This window comes from Oncorhynchus tshawytscha, linkage group LG10 (genome assembly GCF_018296145.1).
Source record: "Oncorhynchus tshawytscha isolate Ot180627B linkage group LG10, Otsh_v2.0, whole genome shotgun sequence".
Lineage (NCBI taxonomy): Eukaryota > Metazoa > Chordata > Actinopteri > Salmoniformes > Salmonidae > Oncorhynchus > Oncorhynchus tshawytscha.
This window is the reverse complement of record NC_056438.1, coordinates 58,845,624-58,865,880: the sequence shown is the minus strand read 5'-3', so window position 1 is coordinate 58,865,880 and position 20,257 is coordinate 58,845,624. Positions and strand designations below refer to the sequence as shown.

Genomic DNA, 20,257 nt, shown 5'->3' with positions numbered 1-20,257 from the left:
AATGATCTGCATTGGTCGTGGTGAGAGTGAATCAAACACGCCCACTGTGGATATGTAAACAACATCAATTTGGGTACAGAATGTGATAGTGTATGAACAATAAATATCGCACATTACAATCATGGTCAACCAGACTAGGACTGCGTCTACTCTGCATATTGTGAGATTCTTGCTCCGTAAAAAACGTGTAACCATTCATCAATAATTACTACATCTCTGAGGCAAAGAAAAATACACAAATACTTCCACCCAGATAATCACCTGAGCTGCAGTGTTCCCGTCAATTGTAATTATTCATAATTTTACTTACCCTATGTTTTCTCTTTTTTTTTTATCCGTTTGTTAATTGTTGTCGTGAATGTCGCTGATCGAAGTCTGTTCTACCTTCTCTTACAGAGCACTTCACTGACAGCAGAAAATCAGCCCGCCTACTTCACCAAGCTCAGCCTATCACAGTCGAGAAATGCTGCCGTGTTTCGTTTGATTCTCTATTTTTGACGCAGAGATTGTCAGAGCGGCACATAATTCCCACACCGTTTCTGTGTAGATGCCGCCCACATATGTTGAAGGACAACTCAGCCGATAGGATTGTACAAAATTAACTATCATCCATTTCTCCATTCTTGAGACGAAATTTGGCCAATCATTTACAGTAGACAACAGTTCTATATACTGTATGGGCACAATGCGCACTGATTGGCAATATGGATGGATGCAGTTCTCAATGCCGGACACACACGAGCAACGGGGGCGTGGCACTTTGCAGCTCATCTCGCTTTCAAATCTATGCAGGGATATTTTACATTCTGTAGTTTCTCTCAACACAGCCTGGCCTGTCTCACTCAGCTCATTATTATGACATCTAATTGGTGTTACAGGCTCATGTGTAACTTTAGCCTACTCTACTCAGGGATTAATGGTCTGCTGCTTTATCCTTGGGCATAGTGCCCTGACCTCAAAGACACTAATAAAAACCTGTCTCTCCCAGTTGAGGTAAACAAAGTCAGACCAAACAGGTGTTACATCTAAGACCATGACTACCGCCATCCATTCAGATTCACTTGCTGTGCTGTAATGTAGTGCTTTCTATAAAATTAAGAGATTACGGTCTCATTTGATTTGGTAAATATATAATCCCTAGCAAAAAAATAAATATTGAACCTTTATTTAACCAGGTAGGCCAGTTGAGAACAAGTTCTCATTTACAACTGCGACCTGGTCAAGATAAAGCAAAGCAGTGTGACACAAACACAGAGTTACACACAAACAAATTAACCCAGTGTTGGACCAGTCAAATCTAAAGGACCTTTCATCTATAGGCAAACTGTTGCTGTTTATTCATAGGCCTATTCTGGTCACCCTCTGACTGGTTTTAGGGTTAGGACTATATGATTCATGCACTATGATCTAATACCTCTGTCTTTAAATCGCTTTATCAAATAAGGCTGGTGGTCAGAGATAAATGAGGACAGGGTCATTGTAATAGCTGGAATGGAATGATAAATATATCTTACCTCTGCGATTTCAAAGGGGAATCTCAGGACATGATAGTGACCAGACGTTTTATGAGGCACTGTAGATTTGCACAGGCCTGAGATCCAGATCAGTATAGTGCTTTTATTTGAAGTATATACATGTCATGAATTCATATATTCCCACTAAAAGTGAGATTACTCATGTTTAGTAAAATGCACGTGAACAAACATGCAATAAGACATGTGCATTGGCCTGTTCAATTGACCATGTTTGAATGGTTTCAAGGTATGACCATACACAAAACAATGCATTTCTTGTTCATATTTTTATTCATGAATAGTATCCAACTGTTCATTATCAAATATACATCAAGCTACACAGTAACTCTATTCAACTGAATCAATAAATACTGTACCCTGACCCAAACAATAATAGTTCCGATTTTTTACAATATATCCCTATATAACAAGCTACTTTTCCTGCAGTAATCTATTTCCCAGAACTGGACAGTAACACACTATAACAGTATAGGTAGGCTAATGGTACTATTCAGAATGACAATTAAGCAATAATCCATAATGATATGTTCTTTGAATGATTTCTTGGAAATATATTTTATCTAAATATTTTATCAAACAAGAGATACAACCTAAACTAAAATGTTCTAACACATACAGGTCCTGCTCTAAAATGTGTAAACATTGTCATTACACATTGGAGTTGCTTGTTACAGTAACTGAGTAGTCGGTCTTCTGCAGTCAGAGAGAGGAGGAGAATTGAGGCCCAGGTGATACGCTTGCATCGTGGAATATTGCTGTGGTCTGACAGATACTACATTCAGTAGATTAGGTCATAATTCTGTGATCCTCTGCTGGCCTAGGATTGGATATTATGTTACTCAGCGCGCACGCCATCTCATTCAACATCTAGACTAACTAGATGAGAGGATACCACACAATGATAACAAAACAGAAATGTTTTACAGTTTGCATATTGCTTGCTAATTCAGTTCAGTAATTTAAGAATTAGATATGGATCCCAGAATTCATTTCTGTTACCCATTGAGCCAGACAGACGTTAGAGCAACATCAGTAGACTAATGAAAATTAGCAGCAGCTCTCCCGTCACAACTCCATGAGACAGAACAGAGTTCTGTTAGTCAGCTAACACTTAACCCATACATGGTGACAACAAGGACATATACAGCAGAGACAGATATTGACTAACAAGGACAAATATGTTTCCATTAGAATACTGTAAATGGTAGCATAAATCTGTGAAAAGTGATGCTTTGAGGACTTCTATGACCAGAAAATAATTGTATCCACGCACAGGACATTTTATTTCACGGGCAGAGAGGGAAACAGTATGGATATGTTTTTGTTTGAGTACCTCTTACGACTCTATGTCCATAAGCAGGGAGATCGTGTTACACACACACTGTTTGGCCCCTAACTCCCAGGGTCAGAACTGTATCTGTGTGCAGTAGTCCAGGGGCTCTCCAGGTCCAGAGCTGTGCGTTTCCCTGGCAGCGAGAGCCTCCTTCGGCCGTCTGAGGGGTCTGACTGGGCCAATCCTGTCCCTGGCGCTGAGAAGTTCCCATGGTTGACCAGGCTTAAGGGCTCAGTATCTGTATGGATGGACAAGCCCAGGGCTCGATGCTCTGGGTGGATGCTGTTGCCAAGAGGCGGAGTCTTGGGGAGAGGGTCTAAGACTGGGGTTGGATCCAGGACTCGGGTTGGCTCCAGAAGACACAGCTCCCCTGCACTGTGGAGAGACTCACAGGACTTGGAAAGGCTGTAGTCAAAATCTGTTTGGATCAAGAACTGAGGTAGAGAACAAGAGAGAGGTGAGAAGAATCAGATCTACAGTACACAACTGCAGAATAACTTCTGTAAACGTCAAAGTGGGATTATTGGTTGATATACAGTAGGCTAGACAAGACACACTGAGCAGTTGTTTCCTATGGATCCAGACTAGTGATGATGGTCCTAACAAACTGATCACCTACATCCAGAAGGGGTTAGACCAGACAGATCCTTGGGCTTAGTGGATTTCCACTCAACATTCAAATGCTACAGTATTGGCATCTTTAACCCAATGCTTTCACAAAAAAAAACAATTCTGTCCAACCAATGTGCTGCTATCACACTGATGACATGACCTCAACTACACTTTGTGACCTTACTATCTACAAAGGTCAGTAAATCAACTGCCCTAAATCAATAACCAGGTTAAATCTACACTGAACAAAAATATAAATGCAACAATTTCAAAGATTTTACTGAGTTACAGTTCATAAGTAAATCAGTCAATTGAAATAAAATTAGGTCCAAATCTATGGAGTACACGACTGGGCATTGATGCAGCTATGGGTGAGCATAGGCCCACCCACTTGGCAGCCAGGCACACACACTGGGCAGCCAGGCCCAGCCAATTAGAACAAGTTTTTCCTCACAAAAGGCCTTTATTACCAACAGAAATACACCCTTTGAGAGAAATACGCTTTTTATGCATATGTAAAATGTTTGGGAGTTTTTATTTCAACTCGTGAAACAAGGGAACAACACTTTACACGTTGCATTTATATTTTTGTTCGGTATAAATACAAACATTTGGAAGATGTGTCCATCAGTCAAGAAGCACCTTTGCTTGGATGGTGTGCCCCGTTGCAATATGTGGTACACATACAGTACCTGTGAGAGGGAGGCCAGGGTCTCTGAGTCCAGCGGTGAGACGGGCTGCACCAGCCTCTCTGCAGGCCTCAGGGTGAGGGAGGGGGATGGTTCAGGGGGAGAGGACACTGTGCTGTAGGCCGGGGGCACCAGCACCATCTGTCTCTGGAGCAGCTGCATTATGGCCCCGATGTCTGTGGACATCCGTGACTCCATCCTGAGTGATCACAGTAGAATAGTCAAGACTACAACCACAGCTAAAGTAGCATAGGTCACAACAGTAAATGGTTATTTGGGTCATCTCAATATCCCGCAGTTAAAGGGAGACAGCCCCCCAACACCAAAGGTTCGGCAAGTCATTGGTTGCAACCCAAATGGAATCCCTATTCCCTACATACTGTAGGGCTCTGGTCAAATCACTGCACTATGGGCCCTGGTCAAAAGTAGTGAACTATATATGGAGTAGTGTGCCATTTGGGATACATCCAAGAATACACAACCCAAGGGTTCACACAACATTGACCAAACATTCTCCGACCTGTTGAGCTGTCTCTGCAGCAGTTCCAGCCTGTTCTCCAGCTCGCTGCGCTGCCGTCGGCTGATGTTGCTCAGGACAGTGTGGAGAGGGGGAGGAGGGGGAGTGGAGGGCAGGCAGTGGCAGGTCACCTCTTGATACTGCTGCTGTTCTTGGCTCTCCCCCCAGAAACTGAAGATGTTGGAGACGCCTGAGAAAGCCCCTGATACAGGGGAGAACAAGGGATGTTAGACAGACAGCTAGTCCAACTCATATAGCATCTATCAGAAACATACAGTATACTATACTGTTACGTTCCCACAAGAAACTCAGTCGCTCACAACAAAGGGAACTAAACAAAGAAAAATCACTTTAACAACCAAAACGAAACAGATGAGGTTCTAGGAGGGGTTCTGAAAGACACTCGTGGGGGTGTCCACTGAAAGGTGACTAGCAACAACAACTGGAACCTAAAAGACACCCACCATGGGCGGCCACTAAATTTGCCCAAGAAGAGACAAACAAAATAAAAACCCACACCAAAATTAAAGACAGGAAGCAAACCAAAAAAGTGGAGCAAAACAAAAACAGGGAAGATCAGATAAAGGATTGTTTGTCTAGACCTGAAATAGGTAGTGCCAACTAAATGTGTTGTCTCTCAAGACAACTGGAGCACTGAGCCAGCCACTCTTAAATAGCATCCCTCTAACGAAATGACCAAACAGCACACGTGTAATACAGACTGACTAACGAGGTGACACCAATCGATGCGCCCCACATTCTAACGTCCAACCTTGAAATATTACATGGAAAAACCAAAGCCTGTAACAGCACTGACATGAATAGCAGCATGCTCTGCTATTATTGTGGTGCAACAAATTGAGAAAAATAACACCACTTAGATCTAACACAGAGACAAAGTTTTTTTTTAAATAGTGCTGATGGAGACATGGTCTACCTGAGAGAGGATTGCAGGTATTGCCAGTCTTCTGGTTCATCTCATCCTCCACCGCACTGCTGATGTTGGTGGTCTGGCCATGGGGGATCCCGACTAGTGAAGTTGGTTGTACAGGGCTGGTTAACACTGACTCCTCATCTTCACTGGAGTAGAAAGGAGAATAGGCTGAGCTCATCAGGCCCTGAGACTCTGTGTTCTGCCCATCTCCCTGTGCTCTGGAGCTCTGGCCTCTGGCCCTGCGGACATGTCTCTGGGGTGGATTGGTTTCCTCTGCCTCTGTGAGGAGAGGCATAGAATGCAGAAATAGGGTTTGTCCTTCTGACCAGGGCCCATAGGGTAATACACTATACAGGGAATAGGGTGCACTTTGTAACGCACATATAGAGTGAATAGAACAGACTTGTCTAATTGAAGCAAGTGTGATTAATGCACATTGAATGGGTTTACTAAAATCAAACTGAAATACACATAATTATCTAATCTAGCCGTGTGCTACCCAGAGTACTTGACTAACAGGGTACCACACCTCTGTCCGAGCTGCAACTGAGGGACAGTTTTTGTCTGTGAATACGACGGCTGACTCCACAATGATCAGAGTCCTCACTGCTCATTGAACCAGCTACCGTGGCAACCTGAAAAAAATATTAAAGTGAGAAGTTATAGAATGATTCATGGAGTCAAATAACTTAAATTCAAACAATCAAACTCTAAGATAAGAGACAGTAAATTCCCCTGAATGACATGTTTCTAGCAAGGCATTAGAGACAAAATTCTGTAACAAAAAGCCAACTCACATCCCGGAGGTTGAACGTGATCTCCAGGTTCCCCCAGAAGTAGTCAGAGAACTCGGGATACATATCTAGCACCTCCAGCATGTCCTCCCTGTTGATCTTATGGAGGTCACAGTAGGTCAGAGCCCTCACGTCTGCATTGCACTTCCCTGGACAGGCATACAGGTTAATGGGCTCTCCAAAGATGTCATTCTTACCTGCAGGGGGAAAGGAGAGATTGTTTACTGGATGCACAGGAGAAGGTACATTGATGATAGCATATCTATGGATACAAAATGGACACATTATGTGCTTCTGATATTGTGGACATTCAGAGACAATGTGTTAATAATTCATATCTAATTTACTTTTTCTGTGTTCGTTTATAGAGATTTACAAGGTTTCTGAGTGAATGTGCTCTCACATATTCTTGTAACTAACCCATAGCAACCACCAGGTGAGGCTGTTCGACTAAACATTGTGGAGGGCTATGAGGGCATATCTCAAGGAGTGGAGGAGATGAGAGAGACTGTGATAAAAGCCTCTGCATCAATATATCAAATAAAATAAAAAATGATTTGTCACATGCGCCGAATACAGTGAAATGCTTACTTACAAGCCCTTTAACCAAGCCCTGCCGCAGCCTAGTGGTTAGAGCATTGGACTAGTAACCGGAAGGTTGCAAGTTCAAACCCCCGAGCTTACAAGGTACAAATCTGTCATTCTGCCCCTGAACAGGCAGTTAACCCACTGTTCCTAGGCCATCATTGAAAATAAGAATTTGTTCTTAACTGACTTGCCTAGTTAAATAAAGGTTAAAAAAAAAATGCTTTTAGAAGTTAAGGTAAATAAGTGTTAAGTAAAAATTTTTAATTAAATAACGTAAGTAACAAATAATGAAACAGCAGTAATAAAATAACAATAGCAATATGTACAAGTATATATATACAGTACAGGTTGAAAGCCACTGCAAGCCAAGTCAATTAAAATTAAGTAAATCTTTATTGTGCCATATGGAAATGCAGTTGAGATGATATCCTACCCAGGATGGCCACCACCACATCCCCTCTCAGGATCTCTATGGAGCCACGGGAAATGAAGTAGAGGGCTGAGATGACATCACCGGCATGGACCAGGGTGTCGCCTGGCGGGGCATGGGTGGTCTTAAACCTCATGGCCAGGGCCCGCAGGCAGCCCTTAGTGGAGCCTTTGAAGGCCTTACAGTTCTGCAGCAGGGTGCGGTTGAGGTGCAGGCAGATATCAGCCTGTAAGCACTCTGGGAAGCCCTTCAGCACCTGGACAACATAGAGGAGCGGAGACACATCAGCTAGTTTGTCTTTGTGTCAAGCACTGTGTGTTGCCTTTTTACTACTTAAATGTGTCCATTTCGCCACAAATTTCAACCAAAACAAGTAGCAGTGTGTGTGTGCATGTGTTCGCACAAGTGTGTTTATGACTCACAGCATTCATATCAATGCCGTTAGTGTAGGACCAGGCATGTTGGAAGTACTCCTCCAGCCGCTGCCTCAGTGGGTTGGGGATCTGGTGGAAGCGGATGAACTCTCGAACCCGCAGCATCTGGGTGTGGTAGCGAGCCGTGCCGGAGTACAGCCGCTGGATGATGGCTGACACATTACCAAAAATGCTGGCATACATGAGAGCTGTAGGCACACAGAGAGAATAGAGAGGACTGAGCATATTCCCCAAAAAATAAGTATGTAAAATTATAATGCTAGAAAAACATGAAGATTTTGTGCCTGTAATCAAAATGTAGTGTTTTATATTATTAAATACGATACAATAAAATTGACATAATCTTCCCTGGGGAAGAATTGCCTTGGACAGTAAACACGAGATGTGGCTGTCCAATAGGTCCAATACACATAATACTTACATTCCCCATCCATGTGATGTACAATTTCCAATCATGTGTTAACAGTAACATAACATGTGTATTAAGCAATATTTATTTGTGTATTGAGGGCTTATAATTGGGACTTACAGCCGATGAGCATTACACAGATAGAGAAGATCTTCTCAGAGTTGGTATTAGGGGAGATGTTCCCGAAGCCCACGCTGGTCAAACTACTGAAGGTAAAGTAGAGTGCTGTGACATATTTGTCCCTGATGGAGGGACCTGACCCTGGTACAGTCTGATTGTAGGGCTTTCCGAGCTGGTCCCCCAGAGAGTCCAACCAGCCAATCCGGGCCGCTCCTGCACGCTCCACGTTACCAATTGCGTACCAGATGCAGGCCAGCCAATGAGCGATAAGGGCAAAGGTGCACATGAGGAGGAAGAGGACGGCCGCTCCGTACTCAGAGTATCTGTCCAGCTTCCGAGCTACACGCACCAATCGCAGTAGCCGAGCAGTCTTTAACAGGCCAATCAGGGTTGTTGTCTTAAAGGGTACAGGTAAGAAATATGTTCAACACAGGTCATTCACACATGCAGAACACCCAGCCATACAACCAAGCTCTTTTGATTATAATCACTATGTGTCAGTTTACTTAGGAAAGAAGAAATATTTTTTTTCTACAGGAAAATATTGCACAGGCTCATAAAACAGACGCTCGTAGCAGCACTTTGGTACAACAATGATACTTTTAGGGCATTAAAAACCCCTCCACCCAGGTCTCCTCACCTCTTCTCCAGAGCGGTATATGAGCAGGTCAAAGGGGATAGCCGCCACCATGTCTATGAGGAACCAGCCTTTGAAGTAGTGCACGGCAATCCGCTGCGACTGGCTGACCACCTCGTCGTTGGTGTTTACGTATGTCGTCCTGAAGTTGATGACGATGTCAACGATGAACATGATGTCCACGATGAGGTCCACCACGTTCAGTGGAGAGCAGTAACCACAGGTCTGCATGGCTGCCTCCTCCTGGTCACTGAGGAGAAAGGCCGCGGAGTAGGGTGTGAAGATGGCTGTGTAGATGACCAGGAGCAGGATGACCCAGTCCCACACTGCCTTGAAGGGGCTGTAGTGCAGGATGGTCCATTTATGGATACGGGGGGTCTGGAGCTTGTACTCTGGTAGGACATCTGGGCCTAGTGAGAGGACCTTGGGAAGGAGAGAGAGAAGATGTGTAATGAAACTGAAGATCGAAAGGTGAAATTCTTTTGAATTTGATGACCAAGAGAGGAACCTGTCCTCTAAACAGGGTGTGAATGTCATTATTTGTTTCATTTTGGACAATTTGAACTTGGTTTTCAAATTTAAGGCCCACATGAGATGAATGTCGTATGAATAGGAAGGGAGCCCCCATACATAAACAGTAGATGATTGAGAGTAGCCATTAGGCTAATGGAGCTCATGAAAAACTGTATGAAAACTAAATTCCAACAATTTGGTCATGGTCTGGTAGGATCTAATTTTCATATGATTGATTGTGGCCATTTTAGACTAAACTTCCTGAATGTGTTTGAGTAGGAATACAGCATGTTGTGTATGTGGGACTGAGAAAGTCAGTTTCTTGTGTAGTATGGTTTATAAATCACTCTTGTTACATATTGAAATCAAGATGAGAGAGTGTCCGACCTGTGAGTGTAAGAACCGACGCTGGAGATGAGAAGCAGGTATGGGGAGTGGAACATTTAATATAAGAGAGACATGGAACAGGACAGAACCAGTGTCAGAAACAGGTAACAAAATGACATGTGAACATTAATGAGGAAGTGGGGAATAGAGCTGGGGGACAGACAGACATAGGGAAGGAAATAACACAGGTGATTGAGTTCAGGTGAGTCCAAATGATCACTGGTGCACATGACGAAGGAAAGCGGTGTGTGTAATGATGGTGACAGGAGTGCGTAATGCAGGGCAACCTGGCACCCTCAAGCGCCAGGGGGGAAGAGCGGGAGCAGGTGTGACAGTGAGGGCCCTAGTCAGTGTGTAACCAGTGACTGGTGAAGAGGAGCAAGTGGCTCCAGCCTTTAGGCCACTTCACCAAAGAGAATATGACAGACGAAATCTAAGAACTGTACAATCAAGTTTCTTATAAATATCAAACCTCCTGCTTGCACCAAAATATGAATGGAAAGAAATGACTAAGATATGCCTACATCCTCTGCTACTCCATGTGTTCTTACGTTCAATTTTTTTTTGTTCTTGTATCTTCAGCTAAAGCATCTTGAATCACGTGACCGGCATTAGCCCTATGATTTGTGTCTCGTCTCCTTGTGTGATGTCAAAAGCAGGTATAGAACATCACATAGTACTCGCCTGTCCAACACACAACACAGTGTACAGTACAGTGCATTCCTGTCTGGGAAAAATGAAACAGTGAGACAGTCAGAAAGTGCTTAATACTTCCAATCAAACCCCTGCTGTTCTGTTGTTCCTCTCACCAAACTCTCTCCGGCCTCTCAATCACCCATCAACACCGAATCAGAACTCACTCAAGTATAGCTGATGGTTGGCCCTGTCTGGGAAACTGCTGGCCAAACTAATGATTCCACTGTCTATTACAGAACTGTAAATCTGTCAAGGTCCTAACGGCCAAGTGTATTATTCCCCATGATAGAAAGTGATTTCAATCATGCCTTTAAAGTCTATTAATCCACTGTAGGCCTACAGACTGCTTCACACATAGTGTACACATGCAAAAAGACTCTGAAAGCCAGAAACAAGCAAACATGATTAACTTACATTATCATTAGATATTTCTCCTGCTCATTACGTATCAGTCGGAATGAGAAATTACAGCACATCCGGAACAGGCAACAGCAGCACTAAGGCTCTTGCTATCGACAACCCAGTTGAGAAGTAAGACCATTTTTTATTCTTGTTTCTATTTATGTATCTGGGCTATGACGTATCCTTTCATGACTGGGAGTGTGATTTACAGGAATATGGGGAACTTTTTAGGTCACCAAAGTGATGTCCATGTTAATTATCAGTTGTGAGAAAAAAGCTAATTCTACAGGATTTTCATAAAACATTGATATGTTAATATACTGATATTTGATCAGTTCTATTTTCACTCCAGTGTCCCCCTAGCCTAAACCATAGGGCTTACCCTGTCTCCCTCATTTCACAGCCTCCCAACCTGCCACAAACTCCCTCTCTCTAACCTCCTCCCCACCTCCCTTCACCTCTCTGCCCTTTCTGAGAGTCGTGGACTATTTCCGTCCAATAGGCCAGGTGTGGGAGAACCAGCAGGAGGAAGAGTAAAGCAAAGAAACTTGTTCAGCAGCTTCAAGACCAGAGTAGGCAGTCATTTCCCCTCGTTCCCCTCAAAGGAACCCCTCACACCAGCAAACATTGTCAGAGACATCAGGCCACGGGACAGGCAGCAACAAGGCTCCCCGACCTCAGCCCAGCACCAAACCTGTATCCCTCCCGAGCCTCCTGGTCCCGTCGTCCTGACAGGACACTGATGTGATCCTCTCTTCCAGAAGTGTCACCGTTAACAAATATCCAGGTACCTGGTGGCAGGTCTCCCTGAGATGTTTTCTTTAGTTCCACCACCATCAGCTCTCTTCAGATCTCTGGTTACTCTCTGATGTCTTGGTGTTCAGCTGAAATCAGCTCTCCCTCCTTGTGCATAGTTTGAATATTCTACTTTGTACTCCAAGGAGGACAAACGCTCCTGGGATCCTCCAGGGAATTTTGCAATTGGGACATGTACTAAATGCATTGTAACTGGGACAATTGATTTGTTACGGGTCGTGTTCACTAGCACATGGTAAATTGCAGCGCGCCACTTAGGCTGCCCAGAGTGGCTCGCTCGTGGGCGTGCTGGCAGCATATGGTAGCATATAGCAGCATGTTCAATTGTGTGTCAAGAATTCAGCATAACAAGTTTGTATGAAGGTCTGGTTATTAAATGGGTAAAGAGTAATTGTCATGGTTCCACCTGTCACCAAAGGGCAGGCAGAGATCGTCCTAGAGACATTAACGCCACTCAGGTATGTCCTATTTACTCATTATGGTTTCCCTGTTAAAAAAGGAGTCTTTTCTGTTATCCTTTGCAGAAGCTTGAATTGGTTACTGTGTGTGTGGTCGTTTCCTGAGTGAGGTTTCCAGACTTAATGGTTGTTGTTGGTATAATGTACTGTGATCCTGTGGCTACGGTTTCTCAGTAAAGTGTTTAACCTTAACCACTGATTCCTCATCTGGTCTCTTCTCTGCACCTGGGTCCAACCTCATCACGTCACAGCAAGCTTTTGCCTTAACATGGACCCAGCAGAGATCACCCAGATCAAGAATGTTGTAACCCACCAAGAAGCACTATTGGTGCGGCAGCAAGAACAACTCTCCCAAATATCAGAGATCCTCCGGGCACTTACCGACTCCCTCCAACCACAGTCCAACCTAATCCCAGGAGGAGTAAATGCCCAAGTCTCATCGCCCAGTGCTACAGGTGTCTCCATAGTTCCTCCAGGGAACCTGCACCAGGAACCCAAGATCCCAGGCCCCAAGCGGTATGACGGCCACCTGGGAAGTTGCAAGGGCTTCCTCACTCCGTGTTCTCTGGTGTTCGAGCTACAGTCCTCATTCCACACCGATTGGGCCATGATCGCCTATATCATCTCTCTACCCTCGAGCAAGGCCCTGGCGCGGGCAACATCAGTGTGGAAACAGTAGCCACCATCCTGCAGCTCATTATTAGCCTTCACTGCGACAAGTCTTCGACCACCCTGGCGGTGGACGAGAAGTGGCCAGCCGACTGTTCAATATCCGCCAAATGGCCAGACCAGTGGCTGACTTCGCCATTGAGTTCCGCACTCTCGATGCACCAGGGTTTGTGTAACTCCATAAAGGATGAACTGGGAGAGGACCGCGAGTCCCTTATAATGCTGGCAATCAGGATCAACAACTGCCTCCAAGAACGCATGAGACAGCGCTTTTTTGACACCACTCCAGTATCCTGGTTTCCTGAACACCCCAAGCCCTGCAAACCCAGCATTGAGGAGCCCATGCAGCTGGGACGCACACGTCTGAGCCCACAGGAGGGTGAAAGGTAGTCTCAGCCATCTCCGTACTACATGCCCAGAGCTGACGGGAATTGCCAGGGCTTGCCAGGACAAGGGGAGACCATGACGGGCTGTGCAGTTAACCCCCGGCTACCCAGTCACCGTCTGTCACTACCCGCAAACCTCCACTGGGACAACCATCAGCATGAGATTCAAGCCTTTGTGGACTCCGGGGCCTCAGATGATTTATTTGATCAAGACTTCACCAGAGAATTACAAATCCCCTGCGTGAAATGTCCTATCCCTCTGCAGATTCAAGCCCTCGATGGATGCCCCCTTGGCTCCAGCCAGGTGGAATATCAGACCAAACCCATTCTACTGCAGGTTGGGGTTCGCCACAGAACTCCTACCTAGCTCCACCCCTCCCCGGGACCATCTTTACTCACTCTTGACCCGTCAAGCTGCAGTCATGGACAATTACACTACCATTCAAAAGTTTGGGGTCACTTAGAAATGTCCTTGTTTTTGAAAGAAAAGTACATTTTTGCTCCATTAAAATAACAGAAAATTGATCAGAAAATTGATCAGAAATAGTGTAGACATTGTAAATTACTATTGTAACTGGACTATGTAAATGACTATTGTAGCTAACGTTGTGTTAGCTAATCCAAGTTTAGCATTTTAAAAGGCTAATTGATCATTAAAGAACCCTTTTGCAATTATGTTAACACAGCTGAAAACTGTTGTGCTGATATAAGAAGCAATACAGCTGGCATTCTTTAGACCAGTTGAGTATCTGGAGCATCAGCATTTGTGGGTTCGATACAGGCTCAAAATGGCCAAGAACTTTCTTCTGAAACTCGTCAGTCTATTCTTCTGAGAAATGAAAGCTATCCCATGCGAGAAATTGTCAAGAAACTGAAGATCTGGTACAACGCTGTGTACTACTCCCTTCACAGAACAGTGCAAGGGTGTGATGTCTGTACAAAAACAAAACAGGATTATTTAAGTCACCCATATTGAAAAAATGTAGAACACCCTATAACCCACACCTACACACTCATGTATCAATCTGATTGATGGATTGTGTTGTGCAGTAAGCAGGTGCAGGTGTATAATGGCGGCTCCTTCAAAGAATAGGCAAGAAGGCCAACCATGGAGAATAGTAAGACACTTCATTATTTCTTTAACTACGTTATATTGTTTGTCCTCATGTGTCTGCATCTTTTTCGGCATAAAGTAGTCTGCAGCCACTTAGTGTGGACACCAGGTGAGGCCACACACAGATTCCTGTTGAACACTCAAATCAAATCAGATTTATTTATAAAGTCCTTTTTACATCAGCTGATATCTCAAATTGCTGTACAGAAACCCAGCCTAAAACCCCAAACAGCAAGTAATGCAGGTGTAGAAGCATGGTGGCTCGGAAAAACTCTCTAGAAGGGCTATAACCTAGGAAGAAACCTAGAGAGGAACCAGGCTATGAGGGGTGGCCAGTCCTCTTCTGGCTGTGCCGGGTGGAGATTATAACAGAACATGGCCAAGATGTTCAAACGTTCATAGATGACCAACAGGGTCAAATAATAATAATCACAGTGGTTGTCGAGGGTGCAACAGGTCAGCACCTCAGGAGTAAATGTCAGTTGGCTTTTCGTAGTCAACACTGTCTCTTTAACTACCTTATTTTCTCAATAAATTTCTAAATTTTCTCCTTCACTTCATCCCTCTCTCTCCTTCTCCCTAAATCCTCTCGGTTATATCAGCTGTATTAGTGAACCTCTCCTGCATCTGAACTGGCTACATAGAGGGTACAGCATGATCAGAGGTGAGAGGTCACTTGGCCTGGTCAACAGGAAGTATTATTAAAAATGCTTTACATTGAAATACAGCTAGAGATGTAGTAGTCCCAGAGTTAATGATCCAAGGTCAGTTTTGCATTTCACCTCCTGATGATTATGATGACTGAGTGTTAGAATAAAATAAAAAACACAAGGCTTAAACATGCTACATCTGTCTCTCGTCTGCAGGTATATTTTGATGTGAGCCAACCCCCAGTCCCATCATCGCCACCTCACCCGCTCCTAAGATAACTTTTGGGCTAACTGGGAGACCAAGGCTGGTTAGGAGACACCACTAGAAACACTATGTAATTGTGATGAACTGAGAGAATATTAGGGTAGCACAGTGATTCATTAATCATATGCTGCCTTCCCTGCTGCTCTGTTCTTACCACTTTCCCTTTCTGTCTTTTACACCTCTCGCCACCATTTGATGACATAGTATTTCATCAAATGTGACATCATTTCAACCAGTAGAGAATGTGAAATACTTTATTGAAAGAAGTTCATTATCCAAGAGTTATAAATACATAATACATATATTATAAATACAAGTTCAATCTGTACTTCAATGCACATCTGAATGCACAAGAGGTGGCGAGGGGTGTATAAGACAGAAAGGGAAAGTGGTAAGAACAGAAGGGAATATCTGTGTTTATCAGATCAATGCAGAGGAAGGAAATTAGATATTGAGATGAACCGGTTTTACATGATGTATAGGAAGTGATGTTTAAAAAAAATATTCTATATATGAATTACAAATCTTTTTTAGCTAGGCAAGTCAGTTATGAACAAATTCTTATTTCCAATGACAGCCTACCGGGGAACAGTGGCTTAACTACCTTGTTCAGGGGCAGAACAACAGATTTTTAACTTGTCAGCTCGGGGATTCAATCCAGCAACCTTTCGGTTACAGGACCAACGCTCTAACCACTAGGCTACCGTCTAATGCATAGTTACAATGTGTAACCATTGATGTCCTAGGACCAAGATTGGTAAACTGTTGAAGTGTATAATTGTAATACATACATGCAGACACAGCATCATTCAAATACTGGAATTTGATACTCCTGGTATTGGATATGACTGAAAAATAATCTCAAAGACATTCATACCTAAACTGCACATTTTATTTGCCAGGGTAAAGTACATGATCAGTGAATATAAACTCAGCAACTACGTTTATTTTCAGCAAACTTAACATGTGTAAATATTTGTATGAACATAACAAGATTCAACAACTGAGACATAAACTGAACAAGTTCCACAGACATGTGACTAACAGAAATTGAATAATCTGTCCCTGAACAATGTCAAAAGTAACAGTCAGTATCTGGTGTGGCCACCAGCTGCATTAAGTACTGTAGTTCATCTTCTCCTCATGGACTGCACCAGATGTGCCAGTTCTTGCTGTGACATGTTACCCCACTCTTCCACCAAGGCACCTGCAAGTTCCCAGACATTTCTGGGGGGGAATGGCCCTAGACCTCACCCTCCGATCCAACAGGTCCCAGACATGCTCAATGGGATTGAGATACGGGCTCTTCGCTGACCATGGCAGAACACTGGCATTCCTGTCTTACACGAAATCACGCACAGAACGAGCAGTATGGCTGGTGGCATTGTAAAGCTGGAGGGTCATGTCAGGATAAGCCTGCAGGAAGGCTACCACATAAGGGAGGAGGATGTCTTCCTTATGACGACAGCCTAGTTTGCCTGTTTCAGGAGTCCCTAAAACATTAAACAACCAAAATTACAATTTCATACTCACCCCTAAAGCTAGCCAGCTAGCTGGTTAATGTTAGCTAGTCAGCTAGCTTGCTAAATCGCAATTGTCGTAAATTAACTTTATTACAAAGAAATATGCATAATTGTTTGTCTCTACATTAACTAACATTTTCCTCTCAACTGTATATTTTTTGCATGACTCGCTATGATGTTATAATCAATTACATTTGCTTTCACCCTAGTATTTTTGCCAGCCATTTTTGCTGAAGAAAGTATCCAGCCTTGGGTCGCATAGAGTCAAATTCATAATGGTAACCTGTCGCTGCTGGTGATTTGCATAAAGTTGAGAAAAGTTCAACTTTTTCACCGTCTCCCACACCATCTTCACGCCGCCCAAAGGTCCCTCTCCGCTTCTCACCTCTTTCCTTCCATTGAAACTGAATGGGAAGCAGTGTTTCACTGCGCAGCACTGCTTGCTAGTGAACACGGGGTATTAGTAAACTACAGGGCGCCCAGTAAGTGCACAGGTGTGTTTCTTATGTTAGGTCTAGATACGGTCTGATGCAGAATGGAAAAGGTAGGACCCCTTCTGCCTCTAAAAGAGAACCGTGGAGAGAGACGGGGCAAAAAAGAGCGATCAAGAGAGAGAGAGAGTGAGGGAGTATTGGAGGAAATTATAGTTGAAATGATTAATTATGTATACATTTAAATTAGAACCATTTATTTTAATACTATTATGTTATGGTATGAAATGTATGGGTTCTTGGTTAAACTAAGACTGAAAATGTAAGTAAAACAAATTAATTGTCTGTACCTTGCGGGTTTAAGGGAGAGGGATGGCATATCTCTGTAGACAGATAAAAATGACCAACATACACTGGGTTTTGTATAACCGATATACACTGAAGCAGGTTCGAAAATAACCTGTGGTAATGTGCACTACCGTAAATAAACTAAACTTAAATCATGAGAGGCACACCCGCCTGAGATTAAGACGGGATATTAAATAGGTACTGGGGGATAGGACGGTGATCTTGTACAAATACTGGGCGTGGGGAGACAGCAAGGAATGCGCAAGATAACTGGATTGGTCATTTGAATTGTGGCAGTATTGATCATCGTTCCGATTCAACTAATACTACGGAAATATCCAAATAAGGAGGAGAGGGAACTTAAATCTAAAGAAATTACATAAAAGCCAAATCTATAGACAGGATAGTTCCATGCGAGAGGGGAGTCTAACAATTAGTGGCGTGAGATAACGATTATTTTATGTTCTCTCTTTAAAATGTAATGTTCTTTGTATTTTGAGTCAGTACTCTCTTGAATTAAACGCTGTTACCTGACTTTTAAGACCGGGGCTCTGTCCATTTCTTATAAAAAATATTGGGTCTTACAATCCCATAGAAAACTTGACAGAGTAATTAATTCTGATTGGGAAATAATACAGAGGAATTTAGAATTCCACTAACAGGGAGAGAGATAGAGAGAAGGAAAAAGAAAAAGAGAGAGAGAGTGTGCTGGGGCTCACCTTCTAAAAGAAAAACAACAGGCTGAGGTGAACATGATATGATACAGAGGATTGGAACACAGCCGCAAGTGACGCCATAAGTGTCATGTGGAAAAGGAATGAGGGACTAAGAGAAAGAGAATAGAGGAGAAGTAGAGCATGATGTCAGAGCAAATCATATTACGTTTTATTGGTGTTCCATTATTAAAGTGACCAGTGATTCCATGTCTAAGTATATAGGTTAGTAACTCGGGTGGTAGCCGGCTAGTTATGGCTATTTAACAGTCTGATGGCCTGGAGATTGATGCTGTCTCTCGATACCAACTTTGATGCAGCAGAGGAGCAAATAACATACTCTAATTTCTGGGTATTTATTGGGGCAGAAACTATTATCCCTCAGCTCATTACATCTGTCCAGGGATACTGCTAAGTACTCTGCACAGCTGGAACTAATGTGGGTACAAGTTATACTGTCAGGCAAATGACATGGGACCCAAATAAGCCTGTTACTAAGGCTACTGCTACGACTGTATTACTAACCCCTGGTACTGTGCTACAGCATTGGAGTATTGAAGTATTGTTACTACCGCCTATTATATTATTGTTAGCCTGGTCCCAGATCTGTTTGTGCTTTTGTCAACTCCATTGCTGTCATTGTCGAGCCAAAGGCAATTCCATAAGCAGTTGGCAAGAGAGCAGAAACAGAGGGCCACCCTGCCTAATTTAACTACAATATACTACTGCAATGACATTTGTAAACTACACCTGTACTTCTTGCTGTTGTCTTACTAATCAAATCAAACTTTATTTGCTACATGCGCCGAAAACAACAAGTGTAGACTTTACCGTGAAATGCTTACTTACAAGCCCGTAACCAACAGTGCAGTTCAAGAAAATATTTACCAAGTAGGCTAAAATAAAAAGTAATAATAAACAGTAACACTATAAGAATAATGAGGCTATATACAGGGGGCACTGGTACCGAGTCAGTGTGCAGTGGTACAGGCTAGTTGAGATAATCTGTACAAGTAGGTGGGGGTGAAGTGACTATGCATAGGTAACAAACAAACAGCGAGCAGCAGTAGTTTACGTGGGGGGGTGTCAATGTAAATTGTCCGGTGGCGATTTTTATGAATTGTTCAGCAGTCTAATGGCTTGGGGGTAGAAGCTGTAGAGGAGCCATTTGGTCCTAGACTTGGCGTTCCAGTACAGCTTGCTGTGCGCTAGCAGAGAAAAAAAGTCTATAACTTGGGTGACTGGAGTCTGACAATTTTATGGGCTTTCCGCTGAAACTGCCTATTACATAGGTCCTGGATGGCAGAAAGCTTGGCCCCAGTGATGTACTGGGCCGTTCGCACTACCCTCTGTAGCACCTTACGGTCAGATGCCGAGCAGTTACCATACCAGGCGGTGATGCAACATGTCAGGATGCTCTCGATGGTGCGGATGTAGAACCTTTTGAGGATCTGGGGACCCATGACAAATCTTTTCAGTCTCCTGAGGGGGAAAAGGTTTTGTCGTGCCCTCTTCACGACTGTCTTGCTATGTTTGAACCATGATAGTTTGTTGGTGATGTGGACACCAAGGAACTTGAAACTCTCGACCTGCTCCACTACAGCCCGTCGATGTTGATGGGGGCCTGTTTGGCCTTTTCCTTTAGTCCACGATCAGCTCCTTTGTCTTACTCACATTGAGGGAGAGGTTGTTGTCCTGGCACGACACTGCCAGTTCTCTGACCTCCTCTCTATAGGCCGTCTCATTGTTGTCGGTGATCAGGCCTACCACGGTTGTGTCGTCAGCAAACTTAATGATAGTGTTGGAGTTGTGTTTGGCCACATAGTCGTGGGTGAACAGGGACTACAGGAGGGG

At 43.6% G+C, this 20,257-nt stretch overlaps 2 protein-coding genes across 6 annotated transcripts in view; both read right to left on the bottom strand.

Moving 5' to 3' along the window:
* The window catches only part of LOC112260536 (microtubule-associated protein 4), a 74,725-nt gene extending 74,161 nt beyond the window's left edge, over positions 1–564 (bottom strand). The window contains exon 1 of one of the 5 annotated variants that reach the window (XM_024435723.2): positions 311–564. The gene's annotated coding sequence lies outside the window, so the exon portion shown is untranslated. The remainder of the gene's footprint in view (positions 1–310) is intronic. The other 4 variants (XM_024435721.2, XM_024435719.2, XM_024435720.2 and 1 more) reach the window with 4 other exon arrangements.
* Positions 565–1,801: 1,237 nt separating this feature from the next.
* LOC112260535 (potassium voltage-gated channel subfamily H member 6-like) overlaps positions 1,802–20,257 on the bottom strand; it is a 79,542-nt gene continuing 61,086 nt past the window's right edge. Inside the window, exons 8-17 of the mRNA XM_042328798.1 lie at positions 9,036–9,455; positions 8,396–8,792; positions 7,855–8,054; positions 7,436–7,688; positions 6,418–6,611; positions 6,150–6,255; positions 5,624–5,899; positions 4,690–4,888; positions 4,173–4,368; positions 1,802–3,302 (exon numbers count right to left, since the gene is read on the bottom strand). Of these exons, the coding sequence (XP_042184732.1) occupies positions 2,928–3,302; positions 4,173–4,368; positions 4,690–4,888; positions 5,624–5,899; positions 6,150–6,255; positions 6,418–6,611; positions 7,436–7,688; positions 7,855–8,054; positions 8,396–8,792; positions 9,036–9,455 (2,616 nt within the window). The 3' untranslated portion in view covers positions 1,802–2,927. The remainder of the gene's footprint in view (positions 3,303–4,172; positions 4,369–4,689; positions 4,889–5,623; positions 5,900–6,149; positions 6,256–6,417; positions 6,612–7,435; positions 7,689–7,854; positions 8,055–8,395; positions 8,793–9,035; positions 9,456–20,257) is intronic.